General features: G+C 41.2%; 1 protein-coding gene across 2 annotated transcripts in view; it reads right to left on the reverse strand.

Annotated features, from left to right (window-relative positions):
• Positions 1 to 329: 329 nt before the first annotated feature.
• Positions 330 to 24,526, reverse strand: part of HOMER2 (homer scaffold protein 2) — a 60,716-nt gene continuing 36,519 nt past the window's right edge. For both annotated transcript variants that reach the window (XM_069798352.1, XM_069798353.1), the window contains 7 exons: positions 17,510 to 17,641; positions 10,464 to 10,556; positions 9,004 to 9,143; positions 7,299 to 7,455; positions 4,919 to 5,029; positions 2,028 to 2,108; positions 330 to 612 (listed from right to left, as the gene is read on the reverse strand). In XM_069798352.1, the coding sequence (XP_069654453.1) occupies positions 424 to 612; positions 2,028 to 2,108; positions 4,919 to 5,029; positions 7,299 to 7,455; positions 9,004 to 9,143; positions 10,464 to 10,556; positions 17,510 to 17,641 (903 nt within the window). In that variant the 3' untranslated portion in view covers positions 330 to 423. The remainder of the gene's footprint in view (positions 613 to 2,027; positions 2,109 to 4,918; positions 5,030 to 7,298; positions 7,456 to 9,003; positions 9,144 to 10,463; positions 10,557 to 17,509; positions 17,642 to 24,526) is intronic.

Below are 24,526 nucleotides of genomic sequence, written 5' to 3' on the forward strand. Positions count from 1 at the left end.
TTGCTAGGAGTGCTGATAGTCCGGACAAGAAAAAGACTTGTTTTCTGTTTCTATGGTTGCAACAGCCCTTAAGAAAGATATAAATTTCCCTGCAACAACTAACTGCATATTCATTTTAAGGTAGATCTTGTTCCAGATTCCTGAGACAGAGCCCTCTACCTATTCCCAACCGCACGAAGCTGGAGCAGCAATATAGAAAGTTTCTAATCTCAACAGAATTCAGTGAGCAGCACGATTGGTTTGGAAACAAACAATGAAACAAACAAAACCCTGACCCCCCCCCCCCCAGCAAATTTTCAGCCTCTATGTACAAAAACAATGCAAACAAGTGGAACATTCTAGTTATATTTTGTAAAACACATGTTTGGGATCAACAAAACATCAAACATCCAGACCCTAGATTACAAAAAAATCTATTGCCATCTAATTGTCAACCCCAAGTTTAGACAGTCCTTGTCGGAAATCATGTAATTCATCTATCTTCCCATCTAGTACATCTAAAAAATTCTTTAATTCAGTTTTAAGGTTGGTCTGCCTGTGTTTGCTCTCTTCAACTTCTGTCCTTAGTGTTCTGACTTTCTCTTCAAGATCGTTGTTCTTTTTCTCAGCAGCCTTAAAGACAAAAGAGACAATAAGATGAATCATAGAGAAGAAGGATGAACAGCATCTAATAGGGTAAAGCAACAAGTGACAGCTGGGCTGTAAAAGTTTGCTTCGACTTCTGCAAACTGATTAACACAAGCATCTCTGTGAGCAAGCGCCATGTGCTAGTCAGATTAAAAGGAAAGAAAGCCCACGCAGGAAAGGACACAGATTAACTGGAAAAGATGCTTTGCATCAGATTTTGTCATTTGGTTGATATCTTAAAATTCAGCTGGATTTAAATCATGCACTGTGCATATATTTCTGTCATTGCTACAGTTGCAGAATTAGACACTGTGCCACCAATTACATACAGAATTATCTATGGTGGTTTAACCTTGAAAAACAAGCTTAGAAAATACTGCCTGAGGAATCATATTGCTTTATTCAGCAGTTTTGGATTTGTTGTTTTTTTTTTTTAAGTTCCACTTTGTATGAGCACTCAGGCAAGGAATGGGGCAACCACGTAACACTACCCTTGCTGCAGTTCATTCCATTATTTTCCCCTCTCGATAGCTCTTCTGCCTATTGTTCTCTGTTTCATGTGTGTAAGCACATGCTTATTCTCACCAAGAGCCATAGATGACATACTTTACCATACTGAATGAAACAAAATTCGTATTTTCACCATTTTCAGCATCTGCACTCCTCAGCAGCCTTCTAAATGATTTTAGATTGTTTAGATTATCAGAGCAATGGCTTATTTGATGGACTGGATTTTATTTCATTGATGAGACTGCTTATATTTGTTCTCCTTTCATGTACTAATTTATTGCATTTACAGAAGCCTGGACTTTAACAAGTGATGCCCAAAGCCCAGCTGCTGCCTGGGGCAGGGCTCCACTCTGAGCGAGCACCTCCCAGCAGAGGAGCCACATGTGCAAAACCAAGCCACAGCGAGCTGTTTGTTGCTGGAAAGGAATGATGCAGCATGTCAATGCATCCTCAGGTGAACTTTTTTCCCTGGTGGTGTGCAGCTACACTCGTCTGTTACTTTCCAAAAAGCCTTCTCTGGTGCCACTGCGGCAATTAGCCGCAGGTCTTGGAGTGCTGCTTGACACACATGGCTGCCGTGCGGCTCCACAAGCTCAGAGCAGCAGAAACACGGGATACAGGATAGCCTGGAATCTGCAGGAGATAGATACAACACAATCCCAGGCAAACCAATTTCTGCAAACAGGAAGGCAAAGAAGCGGAGCTATTTAAATACTCCTGCGCTGGGAAGAGCATGGCGTATTTTGCATGTAATTAGCATTTTCGATTTTGACAAACTGGAGCTCTTTTGCATTCAAACACTGAATTTTGAACAGAGAAAGGCATATAGTTATGAGAAAGAAAGTAAATGTATCAAATTTTTAAAAATTAATTTCATTGCTAAACTGTACCTGTAATTGTTGAGATACAGATTCACATTCTGACATTAGCTGTGGTATAATTTCACCCTGCTTTCGGAGCTCTTCCAGTTCCTTTGAAAACACAAAAGAAAAAAAAAATTAGTGCAAGCTTCAACTTAAAATGTAATGAAAATTTGAGAATATGAAATGGCTTTGCATATTTTATTGTATTCTGCACAGTATTTGGATGTAAAATAATCAAAACAGCATGTCTGCATTCCAAAACACATGCTAATTTTCTACTAGAATACATTTTTTCACTACATTTTTTACTTTGTATTTCTAAACAGACAATGTAATCCAGTCTCTAGCATGAATGCCATTAATTATGTTAATGAAATATTAACCTCACATACATACCTATGCAAAGATATATTCAATAAGAGAGGAATCTGAAGGGCTGTAATGCCACAAGCAATTTATAGATGGTAGCAAAGCGCAAATTAGACATAAATTTTCAGTGATATATGGCAGCAAAAAAAAGGCCAACGGCATTACGAGCTGCATATATGGAGGCATCATTACAAAGCACAGCTGTAATGGGCTCTCCTCCACTGTACAGCTCCGAGAACCACCCCCCACCCCCCAAATTTGTATTTGGTTCTGGTGTCACTATCCAAATTGAGAGGACTAGCTGAAAGGAGTTCATGAAAAGAGCAAGGTGACTTGATAGGAGTCCATGTCTCTGATGGAAATTGAGACAACTTGAATATATTAACACCACAAAAAAACACCATCGATGTGGGTAGTAGGGAAAGACTCAAAGAAAGCCTGTACATTTTGCAGAAGGATTGTCAGAGCATCTGAAAAGCACATTTCTAGATCCAAGAGAAACTCTGTGACTTGAAGAGAGTGCAAGATCCTCCTCCAGAAACTGCCCATGTAGGTGACAGTCTCAAGAATAAGCAGGGGTATATCCTCTCTGAGCTGCACTGACGCAGGACAGCAAAACCAGTCCTATCTGAAAGGCAGATTTCTTGGCTACGAAAGGTCATTTCTTCCCTAACAGATGAACTTACAGCATAATACAAGTGTAACAGTACCCATGAGTCAAGCTTTTCCACAGAACCAGACAATAATGTTTTTCCTCAAGTCTCCCTGATTCCCTTGTTCTAGGTAAATCAATACTCAGTGCTTCCAGTCTCACCCAAATTTCACAAGAATCCAGTGTATCCTGGAGAGCATGTTCCTGTCTTCCAAGGTTTGCCAAAAGCACCGTTACGTCCATAAATTCTTCTTTTTTTTTTTTTTTTGATAAATTCTGTAGTTCCAGGACAACTCTAACTGCTTTTATAATTTCCTTCCATTTTCAGCATTAGTTTACATTAATATAAGAAGACAAATCATATAATACTACAGATTTTTTGTGAACTGCACTGAAGAATTTAACTAATGTAAGAGTAACTATATCTAGGCAATTTCTCAGCTGCTGATATAAGGAAAAGAAATGGTAACTTACCCTTTGTTTTGAGATATGAGCTCCCATGCATATATATCTGTATATATACAAATAATGCCTGGGAGCTCACGTCTCAAAATATAAACATACTATATATACTTACTATATACATATAACAACTATACTGTATACTTACTATATATAGTATAATACAGTGAGTGTATATATAAACACAATATATATAGTACATGGCATATGATATATATAAATATATATAAATATTTCACTAGATGATAGCTCTGTCCTGATTTCCGTGTCTTTACATTTCTCTCTCCTCATTTCCCACATGAAGAGGATACCAGCAGCTCCTCTTACACAGCAATGACCATGAGCAGGTTTCATGCTGGTTTGAATTGCAGACCATGAAAAGGTTACTTATGGGTGGTTTAGACCTAATCAAGAACCTGCTAATGTAAGTATGCAGTTTGACAACCAGTTAGTGCCATAAAAATGTGAATCTTGAAGAAAATGCTAGCAGAGAATAAGGGTTATTGTATACGCTATTACCATAGAAAAGTTGGGAAGAAAGCATGACATTTTCCTTTGAAATATGGGGCTGAAAAACATATTATATTTATAACAGTGCATCAAAATCCATCTCCCTAAATTACTTCCTTGTGCCATCTTAAAACCCCTTAACAGCATTGCTTTTAAGAGTACTAGCAGAGATGCTGTAATGGCACATGGCAAACTTTGCTGCACTTGCTGACAGCTTTTTCTCTTCAGCCAGCACAGGGCATTTGGTCACTGCAATGAAGGAAAAAACCAAGGATCCCATTATTTTCCCCACTGTTCAGGGGCTCCAAGCCGTCAACATCTGCCTCCTTAGAAAAATGAACATCTTGTATGTCAAAAGCGACAAACTGGGGTACTCTAAATGAATGTGAATTTCTCACTCTTGGCATTAGTCCTGAGATCAGAGGGAGACCGTAAAATGGCAAAACTGAAGACTACAAGCCACCCAGAAAAAGAAACAGTATTTATTAAACAAATGCCAAGTTATTTTGTAAATGATGTCTTTTGAATAATGGTCCTGATGTCTATGGAAATTCAGGCCATGGGGACTGGCAAACGAAACTGTTCTCAGCATACATCTGCCTGGCTTTGAGCAACACGTTTCACCACTCCAGCTTTTCTATTAGGAGTAAAGTGTTGTATACATAACAGTATCATGTTTGTTAACCACTGCCAAATTAAAGTGTGCTGTCACAGCGCATAACACATCATGAAACTGAGACTGAAGAAATCTATCAAACTGTTGCTAAGGAGCTGTACATGGAAAATCTAGAAACAGGCAACACCCTGAGAGATTGGGAAGCTTCTGGCTGTAGGTGAGCCAGTCCATAAATCTACACCCCAAGTGAGGAGCAGACAGACCCACTCAAACTCTAAAGCATGTCATTTCTGTGGCCAGGGCACTTACCAGCTCTTTGTCCTGAAGTTCTGTTTCCAGTTCCTGGAGACGTCTACTCAGTTGCACATTTCTTTCCTTCTCTTTATTTATTTCATTGCACTGTTCCTCCAGTTCTTCAATCTTTAAGAAATGTCAGACATTAGGTGAAATTTTTCAGACTTCTGAAGAGCTGGGGCAGAACACAGCTGATGTAAATGGGCATTGCTCCACTGAGCAGAGGGAAGCACGGACAACTTTAATTTGTCACGGATCTGTTTCCTAGATCATAGCACTTGATTCACTGCAACCAAATTATCACTTCTTTCCTTAAAAAGAGCCAATTTACACATCCACTAGGAAGCCCTGGGACCGTATTTATTCTCTCACAGAGTATCTCATATAAGTACTCAGGAATACACAAAACACTGAGCTGCTAAAATAAGCGGAGCTGGGGATAAAATCTGCACTTCACTTCTGTGAAACCAACACAAGACTACAAGGCATGGGTTTTCTTAACGCAGCAAGGGGAAGAAATCTCTCCAGCACTCCCAGCTTTGCCTCCTCAGGGGTTGCTATTATTCTAGCTAGAGTACAAAACATCAAAACTTTGGGGGGAGAACCAGTTCAGAGCAACATATGCTGCTTTGTTCTCTCGCCCAGGGACGTGCTTTGCTCTCTCCATACCTCCTCCTGCCAGCTCTGGACTTAGCTCCCAGGAGATGTACTTCCCACTGGCCGACGGGCCAGCTCATTGAAGTATGTACTTTAATTCTCAGCTTTGTGTTGCTTTGGGATTATAACTTCCCTCGTTTGGAGGTAGAGCAACATGCAAAAAATTCTGACCCAATTAATAAAGGAGAAGGAACTTCCCAGGGCGCTGCAGTGGTGCAGCATGAGCGCCGAGCAAGGAACCTACCTGGGGGAAAAGCTCAGAAAACCTCTCTGTATAGAAAAAGGCAGCACATTATAGAGACAGTGTTGCTGCACAGTCTGGCTAGTCACCAATATGATGACTTTGCAGCTGTAGTAAGGCAGTGTTTTGATCATCTCTTCATATCGAGGCTACAGCTGCTGAGATGTGGCATATTTCATCAGTTAATGAGAACAACTTTTCTCTGCAACTGTATAGAAAAGTAAAAAACTACACTGCAAATTATGATATTTTCTTATAACATACTGTTCCAGTCTCTCACTTCTCCCCTATCCAACAGAGACTGGATATAGGAAGCCAAATCATGTAACAACTAATACCAATTTGTTAATGTAACATCAGTTAACACGGCTCTGGTTTGATCTCTGAATTATCATTGTGCACACCTAAAATACATGCAAATAGATAGACAGTATCTGCCTTGGGAAAAAGCTTGCTCCATGTAGATTTTCAGTGCTGACAGACAAGCCAGGCCACCTCCAACGCTGAAACACTATTTGCAGCCTACTGACATACAAAAAGATACAAAATTCTTTCCCTCTTTGAAAGCAAACACTAAACCAAAAAAGATCCTCACGAGACTGATACAATCTGATCTCTACTCCAAATGTCCCAGTATTCTATCTAAGTGAGCAGGAAAAGGATACAGCTTTTCCAAAGACACTTAAAATGAACAGAGTGAAGTTATCCCTGCAAGCAGTGCTCACAGAAACCAGGCTCCCCGTGCCCAGGTTGGTGCCAACCCCATGTGGGGCTGTAACAGACAGCACAGTATTACTTGAGGGACAGTACAAATGACTACTCTAACCTGAGGCTTTAAAAATTTAAACTTCTGAATTGTTCTCTGCCGTAGTGACTGCTCACCTTCAGTCTTACACTACTGAGAAACGCTGTGCTCAGTAACAGAGGGGAAAAGGCTTTTGACAATGTCTCTTGGCAGGTTTCTGGACGAGACGCGCCCGCCGATAGCACCAGAGGACCCCCCAGCTCACAGCCCGCAGTGCTGAGGGCGTAACTCATGTCCTCATTCCCCTGCCCACCTTTGGGATTTCCTTCTAATACGAGTGGTTCCCAGGTTGGTTTCCTGTGGATAACCAGGCCATAACCACGCCTTCTGCTCAGTCATCATTTGGCAGTGTTTAAGTGAGCTTTGAAAGAGATATGCAATAGTAATCCCGCTTTTAAAACTTTTCCATTTCAGCACTGCAGCCAGCAACCCCTGCTGACCCCAAGTCTCCCAAATCAAGAGGCAGGGAGCTTCGCGAGATGTGGCAGCACCAGTCCTCCCGCTGATCCGCGGCCCTTTGAACTTCCCTGCCCGCTGTGTGCAGAGGGAAGCGGCTGCCTTAACCCCCTCTCCCCGTCCACCTCCCTTTCAAAGATAAAATCAAAGATAAAGCAGCAGAAACCCAAGAGAAAGAGCAATGGCCGGAGGAGCAGACTGGAAGAGACGGCTCTCCTGTGGGTACGCTCTGCTACCTTGCTCCTGAGCTGGTCGTTTTCCTCCTTGCAGGCTGAGAACTGCTTCTTCCAGTGCTCGATGCTGGCTGCGGACTCCTGCAGCGCCGTGGTCAGCCGGGCGTTGCTCTCTCGCAGCGTCTGCAGCTCCGTTTCCCACTTCTTCACATTGGATGAACTGAGAAAAACAGGGCACCATTAGGTGGCTTCACCTTATAATCCTGCAGCTCATTATTCTTTACCTGACTGCAAACTCATGGTGTGTGTTTACCAATAATTTGTCGTTATAAGATCTGGAATACTCAGATGTACGTAATTGCCTTTAGCTATTGCCTGCCCAAGGAGAACGTAAGCCTTAATTTGACTGTCTCTGCCAAAACAAAGGGATCAATCAACTCCAGCAACGGTGACCTGTGTGTCTGGAACAAAAGTCCTGCCGTCAAAGCAGGCTGTAGGGTTAAGCTGACAGCTCGGATCCCCACCATCTGCAAACAGGGGTTTTACTCCGGCACTGTGCACGGTGTGCGCTCACCTCCAGAGCTGCGGGGCTGTGCCTCGCTGAGCACCCGCTGCAGTGCAGGCCTGCGGACGTGGGACCCGTGCAGCAGAGCGACTCTACACATTTGCAGATGGTACAATAATTCAGAACAGAAGATGTCAGGGGGTTGACACCATCTCTGTTTGATTTTTTTTAATGCTCAGCCTTAAATATAAAAGTGTTACATAATGCTGAAGAATGAAACTACTCATTCCCCAAAGCTTCAAGCGGCAGCGTAGAGCCCAAGATTAGAGAGTGAATGGAAGGAAGGCTTTGAAACTCCCTACATGCTAGTTGCTACTTGCCTGTGGAGGTGTCTTCAGCAGGAGGAATGAGCAAACGTTATGATTTGAAATAGGTTACGCTATTGAAATGTCAATAAAGAGAGATGATGTACTTCAAATATAATATATGCAACCTTAGAATTGCTCACTGGGTAACACTGCTTATGGTGCTGCTGCCTTATTTTTTAAATAGCTTTTTAAGAGTAGCTTGATCCTGTTAGATTTTCTTTCCATTCACAGATACATTCACATGCAAGAAGCAGACAAGGCAAGATCCCAGTAGAGAATTATTCTATTTTAATGTCGTAACTTTGCATATTCCAGCACCTGTATTTTCACTAAGGCTGCAAATTACTCTTCTCAGTATTTTCAAATAATTTATCATAGCAAAAAATGTGACTTCAAGGGGCATTGTCCACAGCTTTAGAAACATCCCCCTAAGACTTCTAAGCAGCCCAGTGAAATTATATTTCTCACTTCAACTTTTCATGGTCGAGTTCATTCCCTTTTATAATTTTAAATATCCATATCTATTTTCATCAAAGTAAATGTAGCAAACTCAAAGAGGAAGAGAGATTGGTTTCACATGTTATCAGTAGCAATTGCTCCCCCATGGCTTTAATGTTATTTCTGTAGCTCTAAAACTTCACAAACGAAGGTGGTTATAAGAGTTGGCATCAGCAGAATAAAAGAGATCTTATTTCATCATGAACTACATCAGGAAAAAAACTACATGGTAAATATCTCTCAACTGGATACCAGAAGGTACTTGCTAAAATCTGCTCATTCATCCATTCTGCTGCATCATTTTAAATTAATGCAATTACATTTGAATAATTTCATTAGCCATCAGATAATTACAGCATGCTATTCCAGTGCATTGTAGGTATTAAAGGAACTTCACCTTTGGGCTAGAGCAATTTTTAATTTATCATTCTCAGACTTGAGATGTGCCTCAGCAGGACCACTGTGTGATGCCTTCTCATCATCTGTCCCGTTCACACTAGATGCTCGAGTGGAAGATGGTGTTTCACGTCCAGATTCCTGCAGCACAACACAGAAATGAACACTGGATGTCTCCTGCAACACCACAACACCAATTTCTTTGTAATCTTGATCCCACACCACCCTGCTGAGACCTAGGCTACATATGCTGACCTGGCAGAACAGTGGTAACAAACACTCTTTACATCTTGGCTGCAAAGCTGGTCTGTTTAAAAAGAATGAAAAAATTATAATCATACACAAAAAGGAAGTTTAAAGTGTCCAAAAAAATTTTTTTAAGTGTTTTAACTGACAAGGCTCATGTTTTCTAAAGGTTGTTTGGTTTTTTTTAAGATAATGAAACAATACAGCGCACCTGGAAGCACACAAAGTCCAAACCAAAAATAAAAAAAAGAAGATACTGCTCCTCCAGAGAGATGCCATTCATACACTGCTTGGTGCTGATCACCAACAGAGAACAAAGTGAACCATAAAGGCCATGACGAAAGTCTTTAAAAAATGAGTATCCAAAGTCAGCCTCTCAGATCAATATTTGTGAACCCCACAAAAAGGGTTAGTTGCAAGACTAAGAGCATTCAGCAGCTTTTTTCTGATCATGCATCTGAATTCCTCTCTGATGAAAATTCATCTAACTTTCCTCCGAACATTAGCCCAGGCCAAGAACACCCACTGAACAGGGTTCATTCTTACCTAATGCAATGCATATGAAATTACAGTCAAACATACAGAGAGATTGGGACAACATTCAACTTCTTCAGTTTGTAAGAAACCCAGATCTCCCCGGACAGAGAGGCACTTGGCTATATCAGGGTGTGCTGTCTAGAAAAGTATACTGTACAAATATGCAAAACAAGCTTCTTCCAACGACTCACTAAAGCACTGTCTCTGTTCCCACACCACAGCTGTCCATAGTCACACCTAGGCAATGAAACACTACGGCCACAAAGTCACTCTCTCCATTGGCAAACCAAACTCCTACAAAAGTATTTTAGGCAGATGACAAAAAGAAGTACCCCAATGAATCTCATTTACTGTCTGCTGAAGCACTACACCAACTTACTTTCCAGTGACCCAAACTATGTGTAACAGTACAAATCAAGAGATGTATAGCTTTCCCTGTTATTATATAACAGCTCAAGAACTGCTGAAAAAAATTAGATTTAAATGAAGGCAAAGAGCATGGATGGATGAAAAATATTCCTCTGACAATGCTAATGTCCAGCAGCTGACAATTACCTTCAGCAATCTTCATTTTATGTAGTTTAAGCTTGCTGCCAGAAGCTGGTACAGTCCATTAGGAAATTTAACTTTGAATTATTTATCCTGTATACGTACAGGTATTAAAGCTAAATTACAAACCTGGGAATGATTGCTTGAGGTCTCAATTTTCTCTTGAGATCTGTCTCTCGCTAGTTTGGCAGCTTCTTTTACTTCTTGGAATTTCTCTGCAAACTGGAAAAAGCATGAAAGATATTTATTAAAATGATTTATCATCCATTAAACTGTTCAGATTACTGTCTTTATATGGTTCATAGGTCTCCAAAACTGAACAACTGGTTTTGATAATTTAAAAATTTTGGCAAGAAAAAACATTTAAAGTCTTTGGCAGGGAGGTTCTTTCAAAAGGAATGGGGGTGTTTTTAAATGAGGGACATCTCTGTAGTTCTGGACAATCACAGTAAAAACCCGTGGAGAAAAAGGAGCTATTAGTGTCTCCTGATTTGATTTGGTTTTGTTTATTTCCTCCCCCTCCTCTGTCTCACTTGGTGTTGACAGTCTATTAAAGTTGAAAGCATAAAAGACATATGTTTGGATAAAAAAATTATCAATGGCTTCTATTCCTAAGAGCCAGTCAATTAAATTAAAGAATGCAAATGAGCTCATCTGCAGAATGCAAGCAAGGGATTATCAAGACATAGAAAAAATGAGAAGAAGGTAGCTCGGAATGTATGATGGGGCCATATGAAAAAAAGAGCTTTTCTGGTCTAATTTTCTTATTACTGGCAAAAATAAATGTAGAAGACTTCAGGGAAAGGCTGGAATGCTTCCTGTAAGAGAGTTATATCAAACTGAGGGAGGCAGGGGAAAGAAAAGATAAAGATGAAAAGTAATGATCCCAATCTCTACAAGTTACTGTAGGACAGCTACTCCGAAGCTAGTCTGGCACTTTTGAAATACAAGCATTATCACAGCCAGTCAGGGTTGCAGGGCTTTAAACACTTTAAACAGTGTTTCAAGTTTTAAAAGAAGGATTGCAAAGATAGAAGAAAAGGCATAATACATAATTTATTTTTTTAATTAAGATGTATCCACTATAAGAATGGGTAACTCTGTCTTTCTGCTAAAGCAGCTTGGTCTTGCTTGCCTGCGTTTTGAGAAACTTGAAATGCTAGAAAGGAAAGACATATTAAAAGTAAAAATATAAACAAACAGATGTATTTTATTGCACAGTTTGTGAATGAGAGGATTGCCATTATATCCTTGGATAATTCAGAACACTTATGACAAAATTGTAAATAAAAGCATGAAAAACCCATCACATTTTATAGTCAAGGAATGGGAAGAATCATTATCCACTTATTAATCTTCTAACTTTTAGATTTACAGCAGGTATTTAACAGGCCCTCTCTCAGTAAAATACTGGGACTGTAAAGACTGATAAATCTTCTCCAACTGGTGTAAGAGAAATCTGGATTTATATGTGGAGGCACCTGTGTTTTGTATAACACACACAAATGGAAATTTCCACCAAACACACATACATCATTCTTAAATCACATGGATGAGCACATTCTCAAAGCTGAGTGAAATTTCAGGTGTAGACTACGATTTGTGACAATGCTTATAAATGAAGATTGAGCTCTCGAATCCAGCTGTTGTCTATACAACAGCTGAAATTGCGTATGCAAAGTACGTGCTCTCGGATGGCAGTAGTTGCTATCTGATGACATGTGCAGTCACTACACACACAAATGACTTGATTACCTTTGTAGCACTATAAAGATCATTAGGAACAACTACATTACATTTTCGCCTTAAGTGATTTAACTCCAGCTTTACACAAAATGTACCTCCTGCTGTGACAAAACAGCTATAAGAAACTGATTATTTCTAAAATATTGTACCAACAGTAAGATCTACACTTGGGTTTCTTGCAAATAGTAAAGGGCTGTTTTGAGTCTCTCTTTTACAATAAATCTTTATGGGCAAGTATGAAAAATTTATGAGGGTTCTTCATGGACTATATGAAATATGAAAAGACAAAAAGAATTGGAAGTCATCTATCAATTTTTTTTTTTTTTTTTTTGCAGCTATCTTCATAAACCACACAGCAGACTGCTGTGAAAAATTGTGAACTGAGAAGAAAAGGGCATTTTTCCACATTTCCATAATAAAAAATTGTATACGACTGAGCAAAGCTAATCTTCTTTATAAAACCGATAATGATCTCATTGCACAATAGATTTCAGTCATGTCTCTAGTTTACCAACATATGTATTTAACACATTTGCTTTTAGAAACAAACACAAATAACTGAACTTTTCACCATGTCAGTGACAGATCTTCTGCTTTAAGAGTCAAAATATTACCCTTCATTCTTGTCGCTGTTACAAACGTTAAGACAGCTGTAACGGTGTAATGGTGGTGAAAGACTGTCTCTGGTTTTTGTTTACGCCATACACTTGGAAACAGTCAGTCCGTAGTGTTCTGCTGCCACTTCTTTTTCATTCTTAGCTAATTAATACCTGCTAGATTTTATTAACAGTCTATTTTTGAAAGCTACGGAGGATCACTTGGCTTGTTATGAAATTAAAGCCTTTCACTTGATTACTCTTCTGAGCGCAGCAACATGGTGGTGACAGCCCAAACTTGTGTAGCATTACCAACGCTAATTGCTACAGCAGCAGACCAGGCGTTTCTGAAGCTACCCAGATCCCGAGGCCATCTCTGAGAGTGTTGGCATGGCCACAGTGTCTAATCACTGGCAGAAATTAGAGAGATGCTTTCTCTCCAGTACTTGATTTCTTCTGTCCCAAACATAAATAACTCACAAGTAATGGATACTATAAAATCATATGCCACCTCCAGGATCTAAGTTGACTTTGAGATATCAAAACATTTCAACAATAGGGAGTGCTTTTTAAATGTGAAACTCCTAGTTAAAAGGTGAAATAATCTTCTGTTTAGTAAACGAAAACTTGGTAAATGTGGTCTCGAGGGGCAATGCATGTATAAATACCCAAAACCAACCAAAAAAATCATCATGCTCCTTCTCCTTCCATCTTTACTCCCTTCAGCTTCCATTTCCTCCACCCTCGTCCTCAGGCAGACAAAGTTCCCCAAAATTAGCAAAAAAAAGACTGGAGTAGGAGAAACGCCAACTAAACACCACTTCAATAGCCCATCATGGTTTATATGACGTGTCTTCCCATGCCCCAGGAAGCTGTGAGACTAAGCTGCAATATGGAAAAGATTTGCTGCTACCAACACTTGTGAAGCCTTTTAGTCTAAGGCTGCTGCAGCCCACGAGCACTGTTTGATTACGAGTCTTGGCCAGTGAAATTTAATGGGGACTCAAGGATGCTCCTGTGCATTGCACAAATTATTTAAAGGCTGTTCAAATCTGCAGCCAGCTTGTCACCCGGAGAAATATATATATATTTAAATAGACCTTCTTAACATTTTATACATCAAAAAGCATTATTTTCTATGTGTAAATTTTAAGCTCCTGATCTGACATTACATTTTACGTCTCCTACTGACAAATTGTACCACTGTCAGATGAAACAGCTGCTCCCACCCAAACCAGTCTCATAAATATTTCATCACCCTCTTGGTTCGCAGAAGGCTGGGTGATGCAACGTTCCTGTTGGGGAGCACCGCCGTGCCGTGACCCATGACGCACATGTTGTTTTGCCCGTGGTTTTCTATGGATAAGCCCTTAGTACTGGGCAGATCAGCAGCAAACAAGACTGTTGCTCCAGAAAGCGGTACTTTGCTCTAGTACCGCCAGTGCGCTGCCAGCACCGATGCGATGCTGGTTGGACCAGGGGCGGCTGCGCTGCGTGCTGGGGGCAGGGACAGGCTCTGCGCGGAGCTTTCTCCCCTGCAACACAGCACCTGGCGAATATCGCACCATAATGTGCACGCATGCATAGAAATAAAGTCCAGTGCTTCCCAGATGCTGGATGCAGTTGCTTTATGATGTGCAAAGTCTGGGTTTACTGGGTTTCTCACCTGTATAAATTGTCCCTATGCCCTTGACTACCTACAGCTCCTCAGACAGCATGTCTGTGTGGAAGCATCCTGAATGATAGCAGACATTTTATTTAACTGCTTCATGTGCAAAATACGTCACCACCTTCACAGCACCAGCCCTGCCTCTTCATCACACCCCGGCACACCATTAATTCTCCTTTGATTCCTGTTTTGATTTGGCTGTAGCAATGTTTGAATAATGTCTTGAGACCTTTCTGAGGCACGGGGTAGGAAGGGGGGGGAAGGAAGGTCATGAGTCCTGCAAGAGGGGAGAAGGACCCTGAGTAGGACATCAACTTTAAGCCCTGGGATTCTCCCAATCACTGTGAATGGTAATTAGGTTACTAGGTCACTGAATGCAGTTTTCATTAATGGCTCATGTTTAATTTGAACTGTTTTTCCCTATAGGTATGCATTAATGCTTAAGTATCTCAAGAGAAGCAGGGCATTAGAAGGAGGCATTATCTTTTATTAGGCCAACCAATATACTTAAAAATGCAGATGTTTTTAGTCATGCTAACCTCTTCTCCTGTCTCATTATTATTCATTGTTTTCAGCAGATATTTTTCAGCTTTATTTATTTATTTATTTATTTATTTAAAGCCAGGGCAATTGATCTCTGCTTTAGTGGGTTTTAGTGTGTTCTTCGAATTCCTGACTAAAAGCTTCAATTATTTCCAATAAAACTGGCAAGCTTTAATTTATATCTTTTATAAGAGTATAATGATATCAACATAAAATGAAACTTGATTTTACTGTTCCCAATACACTTGCACATCTGTAATTTCTGTGCCACCTCTGATCTTTCTTACTAAGGGTTCAATAATTAAACTGAGGAGCATGGATGACAAGGGATATCTTCATCCCATCGCTTTGCATGGTGGTAATAAAAGGTTTGCTTACATTTTCCAGCTAGATAACTGTCAGTTGTTTTTTTTTTTAAGTAGATCATCTTGAACCATTTTCAGAAGTGCTCTCCTTAAGCTCCCCTTCGGTATTCTGACCAGAAAAAAGTCTGCTGCCTTGGAAAGCTTTTCCTGCAAGTAGAAGTCTGTATTATCAGCAGTGGGCTCTTCAGCAGATCTTGCAGTGCAAACAGATGTGCACACTGATCTGGAGAGAAACACAGCTGATGCGGAGGCCCCTGTGCCCACATAACATGTTTTTCACATCGGCTCTAGTCTGGCCACGTGAACATTAAAGAGCTGCTTTCTGATACCAGCATTAAATTTATTCAAAGTACGTGTTTGGACAGTTTTGGAGAATATGGTAAAATCTCTCTGATGAGGGTGCAAGGACCTCCAAATGTACCTTGTGCCTTGTTATACCTCTCGTCTCCTGAGCCAGCCTCAGCACCACCTGCTCCATGCGGCGCGTGGTGCATGTTTAACCCCAGTCAGCACTGACGTACCGTGTGGTCACCTGTCATGTTGCAGCGGTGTGACCTCAGTAATCTGGGATTAAAAATTACTATCCAATGGTGCTAATTCTTTTATTTGGTGTCCAAAGGTTGCATTGTATCATGCTTATCTGTTACTCAAAACAAACCATTGCCCTAGGTCCACCTTAATCCTCTCATATTCCCATACTACTTACTAGCTACTATGAACACCTCTGCCACGGGAGTGGAGAATATGCATAAGTGAAATGAGCAGTCCTCTACACTTGAGTAAGCATCATAAAACATAACCATCGCCAGCACCTCATTTTTAAAAAACAGTTTTACATGTGATTGATTGGGTGGCCTTAGCATCCCAGAAGAGCAGATTATTGCCATGGCACCTTTATGGACATCCCAAATCAAAAAATAATTTAACATGAAAGGTAAAATATGCTTTACCTTTAAGAAATACTTGCAAAAAATGCAGTTCTCTGGAAATTGTAAAAACTCAGTAAAGCAAACTTAGTAAAATAAATTCCTATAACAACCCAGTTGATGGAAAAGTCCTCCTTCTATTGCAATGGTCTGCCATTGCTATTTTAGACACTACAAGAAACATCTAGTTCTCCTGACTCTTTTCTTATCAAAGCACACAAGAGGACAGCAACACGAGAGACTCTGTGCCATGCCCAAGGACACAATTTTAACTGACGAAACCCAGTGCCAAGTAGCCATGCTTCAGGTGTCAACTATGTGTTAGATAAGTAGGGTTTTTTTTACTACATGAACAAACAAACATCTCAGCTGCTTGATGGGCACTTGACAAGACCACTAATCTAATGACAGAGGACGTATTTTAAACTGCTGGTTATTCATTACAAGAGGCAGCTCTAAGCTTTACAAGCCTGCTGTTGCAGTCAGTCCCTGGTCCAGGGAAGCATTGCATTAATACCAAACTCATGGCCAAGTTTGCTCTCGGAGCAAGTTTGCTCTCTGGCAGCTCTGCCAGCAAACCCGGCATCAGACCTCCCCAGCTACTCATCCCCCGTTCCTGCCACCGCTCACTGCCACCTCCTCAGGTCTGTGATAAAGAAGCTTTAGGTCAGCTCTGCAAATCACACCACTGAGCTGAAATGCCAAAAATGCATTATTATCTTAACCCAGATCAGTTTACCGAGCCCCCTGAGAGCACAGCCCCACCAGCAGTGGTATCTGCAAAACCAGGGCACCAGCAAGCCCTGGGGGACTGGCAACTCCTTTACCTTGGTTAGCTACCAGTGGCAGCAAGTCATCAAAATGCACATTTCTGAGGCTGGGACAGCAACTCTCTTCCTTCAGACACATTAGGCAGCCCTAATGTCAACAGTCCTGGCATATCAGTGGTTCCCTTTGCTGTTGGTGCCACTGTCAGCTGAAATGAGCACATAGGCCAGGGAAATGCCAAAAAATACTGCAGAGTTCAGGTTGTTTCTGTAATTATCTGAAAACACAAATGCTTTCAGCCACGTTGGGCACGATACCATCGAGATCACCAGCACTAGTACCGTCGTCAGCAGTCTGATTTAAGTTGTAGTTTTGACTACCGTTTGCAATACTGCCTGCTTCTGTATATACAGACATTGGGTAATTACAGGAGATGGGCAGCTTGCATGGGTGAAGAGGACTTGCAGAAGCATGCAGCTCAGAAGTGGTTGGATGGGTATATGCAATTCTAAATTAACAAGAAACAAGACAGCCTTTGCAGAAATTCAGTGAGCCCTGTTACCTTTGTCAGCTGCTGCTCGGAGGGAAAGCCCAAACCAAACACAGTATTCGCTCTGCTGTCCGCCCACTGGCCAAACTTCTGTGATGTTTTAGTGAAGGTCATATTAGGTGTGATTGTGCTGTTTATGATCACCTGTTTAAAAACAGATCAAAAAATAATTAAAAAGTAGAAGCCACATTGGAAATGCATATCCTAGCAACAATATCATCCAAAGCAATGAGCAGTCTAAATTGGGAAATTGCTGTATTCAGAAGATTTTTCCCAATACAAAACAGTTTCTATCTTGTCTTACTTCATGCAGGAATTTTGACATTTTGTCTTCTTTTTCCAAAGAACTATCATGGTCCTGCATTTAAACACGGCTGCAGGAACATCACTGAACTCAAAGCAACAGAAGGGACAGGAGCTATAAAATTATCCTGGCAGAAATGCAGATGCAAAATCCTCTTTTTTCAGCATTACAAAGGCACATGGCTACTCCCACCGTCCCGCCAGGCACCCGGGATGGCCCGAGGCTGCCAAGCAGGGTGTCCACCAGCAACACCTGCCCTCAGACTGGAAGAGCAAAGAGATAGTTCTGCATTTCTCCATTTGGCCTAGGGCCTCCACAAGTAAGATGCCAGAGTCATGTCAGAAATTTAAAAAAAACCCAAACAACACAAAACAAGACAAGGAGAAACTAATAGCTTAATAGTGAGTTTAACTTGGAAGGGTGGTGAAGTGCGTCACCACCACCACCACAAATGCAGTATCAAATGTGGGCCTCAAGACAAATATTCTGCCACTTTACACGAGTTAACTAATACCCGTTTCACCACCAGCAACCTTGAAAGCAACAGTTGGTCTTGTAATTAAAGAAATAACCAACAAGAGGAAGGCTGTTGCGATGAGGTCTCTAAGGAACTTAGTGGAACAAGCATAAAATGTAATCTTGCAAAAGGGAATGAGATATATGTCAATTCGTTATCAAAAATCTTAACTTTATTTTCAAGATACATCATTATATGAGTCTAGAGACTCCTTCCCCTGGAAATTAATTCAAGTACAATGTTTTTTCTGCTAACAGAATAGCTTTCTTTAGTAAGGCGTACCATCATTTCCAATATGCAAATTATGCAGTAATTAAGCCAAATCTGTGGGACAGTTTAATTAACATGATCAGGAAGTATCCTGGCAACATCATTTACTATGTATTCCGAGCAGTGTTTTTCCTAAGCTATTGTTTACATCTAGCAAAAAGTGTGAATTAAATTTACCAGAGAAAGATCTTTACTTGCCTCTGTCCCCTCCCTAGCTTCTGACCTCTCTGCTGATGCTTTTATTTGCTTTCTTAGAAATTGCTCAGCTTCAGTGGTTTCCTCTTTTTGCATCATCACTTTCAAACAGACATACGATTTTCTGCCATTTCCTGCCACTGAAAGTTCACCAAAAGGATCAAACCAGAGGTGGGCCAGGTGGCTGGTACCCCCGAAATTGTTTTTTGCATGGGAATAAACAGGGCAAGAAAGGGGGAGAGGTGATTCTGCAGCCAGTGCTGGCCAGCACACACCATATAGACATCAGCTTTCAGGGTCAAAACATCTCTTTGAATGGCTGGTTGACAGGCAGAGGTATAAGCAAAGCTGCCCAGGCGTGCCTTCCTCTGGCTAAGTCACACAACAGAAACACAGCCAATATAAAATCTAAGCGTGATTTCAGACACTTAAATTAAAAGAAAAGCAGAGATTTTATGTAGGGTTTTGACAATGCAAAGGGTCTATGATGATACGAGGATTGCATGACACAAAGAATCACAAGAACAGGAGGAAAAGCTACCACCAACCCAGATAATCAGGATGCTTTCCAAAAACTTTAAGGAAAGTGCTATATGTATATTTCTTCTTTAAAAATCTTACATCAGACAGATGAACTACTTACAAATGTTTAGTTTCTCAAGTTACAGAATTTATTTTAGAAGCTACGAAATACCCAGAAATTTTGAGTGATAAAAAGTATTATTTCAGTCCTACTTTGCCTATCAAATTATACATCTGTGGGGAACAGCTAATAAAATGACCCACTCTATTGAAAGGCAAAAGCTTCACTCACTGGAAATGGACTCTGAGAAGGATAAAATTCTTGCATACCTCCTACAATAATCATTGAGTAAATACAAAGATGTAAAAAAACCCCACCAAACATATCTTTTAGACCACAGGCCAATATTATCAAAGATGTGACAAAAGGAATAATGAAGCCTGCAAACTGTAAACCAAGGAACATCTTATTGAGCAATGAAATGCACTACGTTAGCTTAGCACATTAGAGGTTAATTTTTTCTATAGCCAGCGCAGAATCGAAGAAAAGGTTGTGGTGATCACACACCTTCAAGAAACTGACAGTTCATCTGTTAAATTTATAATAAGCTGCAATTAGTGGAACTGCCTGGAAGCTGGCTCTGCCTTTTTTTTTTCCTTAAATCCTCCCCTGTCAGTCAGGCACTTCAGAAATGCTGCATTCCCACAGAGAAGTGAAAACCTAAGTAGAAGCTTAGGAGATTAAATCAGAGCTCATGGAAACAGTTCAGAGGAGCTGGATGCTGCAGGTACATTGCACGTATCCACCTGGTCTTCCTCCCCATCCTCACCCCATCACCTCATCACTCTTGCAGGAAGACACCGTAATACTAAACTTTGGGAACATCAGCCTGTACATTCTCTTCCCAAGTAAATCTGGTCATCATTTCAGAGCAGAGACACTACATTGGCCAGGGAACAGTCATGTTGGTTGTGTTTAGAAGAAAGAAAGGGTGTTATGATTTCAAAGAACAATGAAAAGCGAGGCTTGCAAGCACCCCTGCCAGGTAACCCAGCCTATCTCGCCTCCCAGAGCTGGCTCAACCTCAGTTATGTGAGACCAGAAGGAAAGTACTCCCCACCACTCCTCCATCTCCTGGGCAGAAGGTCTCTAGCTGGGGCAGAAGACAGGGGAAGCATTTGTGGCCACCACAACAGGAAAGTTTGACCAAACCAGGAAAAAATTCTTATTTTCATGAAAGCATGAAGCAGAATTTGCAAGTTTCAAAGGAAGAAGGAGCTGAGAGGAAGGGCGCAGAAGGAAAATGGCACTATTTGAAAGCTGCTGCGGGCAGGATGAGCCCACAGGCTCTTTTCCACCCCTACCTGCAATCCAGTATTATAATTCTATAAGAAAAGGCCACTCATCAATTCAGATGGGCTCTTATGAAGTAACGTTGCATTCGATCAACATTCATATGATACACACATGGCACAATTTCGGCTGCATCAGAAAACGGAATAAACTTGCAGACTTTCATCCAGGATAATGGATTCAAAAGACAAACTACTCTCTAATCAAATGCAATCAATCCCTGAAGTGGTTAAAGACTTCCCCCTAAAGACAAAGGCAAAGAGGAGCATAATATAATAAGCACTTTACAGAATAATAAACTCATTCATCATACTGACTGAGTTGTCTACATGCAGTTAAAAAAAAAATCTGCCTTTGCTCTCAGCTACATGCAAACATATCAGATGGCGAACGTTCCTGATACATCCACATAAGCCAAACAAAATCTCATACTAATTTCACTTCCTTTGGGAGAAAAACAATCCTGACAGATCTAAATTTTTATTTGAACATGACACAGAAGAATGTTCACAGTACAAGGTAGCGCTACATCAACCAGAAACGACTCCAGACATTTAGAAACACACCAGGTATATTCATCAGATAAAAGTGAATGCAAATAAGCTGGCATAGAGCAGAACATTCATAGGCTGTAACACACCCATCCCGTTGCCTTCCCACGGAGAGAAACTGCCAAATAAATCAAGCAGGGAGAGGTCACAAGACAACCTGAGTGCGTAGAAGGAAAAAAATGTATTGGCAGCTCCTGCTGCTCGTAACATATGAGCAGTGCCCATATATACAGCTGCCATTTCTTTTAGGCGATGCTTCGAGTATTTAAAGGGTTCCCCTCCCACACCTCCTGTACCACAACAGTGCACTAAGGGGGAAAAGCCAATGTGGCTCCGGAAAACACATTTTCCCAAGTCACCGCTTCATTAACGTAAGGTGAACATGCATGTCAGCTGGCTGGAGTACAGAGGGAGCAGAGCTGGAACAGCACACGGGGCTTTGCCGGCTCAGCTCACAGCAGACGCCCTGGTCGCATTGGCCCCGGCTTGCCAGATTCACAAGAGGGAAAAGCAGAGACGAGAGCAAGCTCAGCTCCAAGGGGAGGAGAGCAACGCTCACAGTGGGCATCTGGCAGGGCCACCGGCACAGCCCCAAGGAGGAGGGCCAACGCACCGGCAGGAATCGGCCAGGACTCTTCCTCTGATGAGACACCCACCAACGGGATGATAAGCCAGTTCAGCCAGCCCTGTCATAAGCTTCTCTACCTGGGAAAAGACCAAAATAACAGCTATGAAATAGCTAATGAATATATTAGCCAATATATTTTGGAACTGCATTAAATTAAATCAGAAAAGGGCCCCTTATCCTGGGACAAGAGTGCCAGATTAGGAATTATTCTGGAATATCCCCTTTAAATTCATATCACCTGTTATCTGAAGTAACCTCACCTCCAGAAAAGCCCCAAGACTCGAAGCCATAGGATCTACTCATTAAGAAGATACTACATTAAAACCTCCCCATTTCATTTTCACACCTCTGAATATGTGCTTTCCAGTTTGCAGCCCTTGTGAAATTTAATTTCCCCAATGTACCAGGCTGCTAATCTTCAGTAAAGTTGTATCCCAGTCTAAAAACAGAATTGAAGAGGGAAAGAAGCTGCTAATCCTCTGGCCACAGCTATCACAGGCTCAGCAGGTTCTTCCAGCTCATCAAGTCGACATGAATCACAAGGGCTTGTGACACTGGATGTGAAGATCAGGAGACAGGGTTGGATTTGCAGAGAAATTCTCCCTCTATCCCAAATGTTCAGCAACTCCCTTGTGGCATTAACCCACCTATGTTCCCATGATTTGCACTGTCCTTTGCTACCTACCATCCTTCCTACCTCTGCTGAGAGCTTCTAGACTTAGATGTAACAACTTTTCACCAATATGTCACTGGTGATAAACTGATCATTTCATTTCTAGTCCTACAAAGCCAGCACACATACACACACACATTGTTAATCAAGACAGTGCTATCAAAGGGAAAAAAAAAAAGAGTCCCCTGCTGAGGCCACCTAACAGAGTAAAGCAGGAGCAGCACAAAAACATGCTCACAGCAGCGTAAGAACTTGGGCATGAAAGAAAGAACAGCCTTTGGCCAAAACAGTGAACCTGTAGTGCAGAAGGATTTATTATAGTTGTTTTACAAATCAGGGCCAGCAGATGTGATCAAATCTTTCTCCCCACTCTTCCTGCTAAGTCTTTGTAGAAGGTCTTTAAAAATAAAAAAGCCTGGGAAAACTGAAAGTAGCAACGGCACTTGTTCTAGCTTCGCTTTATCTGCTGCGCCTGATACGTACATGGTGCTTCACCTGGGACAGGCTGAGGGTATGGATTAATTAGACTGGGAGCAGTGTAAACCTATGTTAAGAAGAGCATTGGATTTCTCCATTTTGCTGTTCCTCCTGCTCTGCTTCATCGTTTGTGCATGATGGGGTGGGCAGAGCACAGGGTAGGCAACAGTTGGCAGGACCTCTACTACCACACTCTGGCTCTGGTTACCCATGATTTTATCCCCACAGTGCTATTAAGCTGGGCCAGCCACTGCTTTTTCAAGAGTTTCTGTTCTACACAGTTAACCAGGACAGTAGCTATTTCACCCATCAATGGACTCCAAAAGCTTCCATAGCTACCTCATGTATTTCTGTGGGAGGCGAGAGGGGAAGGGAACTGCAGTGATTCATCCGCACTCTGCAAAGAGGAAGATGCCAGGACACCTTGCAAGCTGCAAAGGACTTGCTGCAGTCCGAAGCATTTACTTCCCAACCTGAGCTCCCTCTGCAGAGAGGAGACTCACCTCTTATGGATAAAGTGCTGCTGCTGCTTGCTTTATGGAGAAAAGGGCCATTTCTACAGTTGCACGTAGCTTTTTTTTTAAATCTTGCATCACCTTACATTCCCAGGGTAATTCAATGAATGATGAGGTTCATTTTTAACCCCAAAAGCCAACAAATCAACAAAAACCATACAGTTCTTATCCTCCTTCATGAAAAGAGATGTAAAAATAGCCCCCCCTCTCCAATAAAAAGACTAATAACTGGTTTTCCTCTGGTAAAATATTTCTGTTGTAAAGCCCTCACTGAGAACATGTCTAAATGCAAGGAAAGTGGGTTCATGATTATGTGAATTCTATTAAGTAAATCTCCGGCTACACCTACTCCATTGCACTCTTTCTCTTCCCAAGGTAATTAACATCTCTGCAGAGTTGGCTTCCCACCTCCTCCACCCAGTCTAAATCTCTAAAATCTCCTATTTTTGCTTTGACATCTGACTAGATTTTTTTTTTCCTTTTAGGCACAGCACACACATCCACCCACCCACACGATTCAAAGCACCAGCAGCTGTTTCATGAAGAAAACCTACAGCAAGGATTTTCAAACCCTCTATGCTGGAACAAATTGTTACCCAGGAATTTCAATGCAACATTTTACAAAATATATAAACCAAGATGCTTGTGTGTTGTTTTCATGTGAGAAATAAGATTTCTAACTTATCAGAGACAGGGAGAAGAATACAGTGGAGACTATTTTTTCCTAGTGACTAAATTTGGGGTGAGGGAAAAGGTTGTGTTATCTACAACTAGATGCAATGAAAAAAAAACCAACATAGTTGTATCACATTCACTCTTTGGAGGATTTAGTAAAAGCATATAGTCTTTGTGTACAGTATAACCAGATCACTATATGAATCATTTAAGCACTCATCATCTTCTGCATCCTTCAAGCTATATGACAACAGCTTCACTTAAGCCTGAAGGTCCCTTTGCAGAGGTCAGAAATGGCATGGCCATGGGGCATCGTTAACAACTCCTCTACTCTGTACTACCTCTCTT

The sequence above is a fragment of the Haliaeetus albicilla genome, chromosome 12 (assembly GCF_947461875.1).
Source record: "Haliaeetus albicilla chromosome 12, bHalAlb1.1, whole genome shotgun sequence".
Taxonomy (NCBI): Eukaryota; Metazoa; Chordata; class Aves; order Accipitriformes; family Accipitridae; genus Haliaeetus; species Haliaeetus albicilla.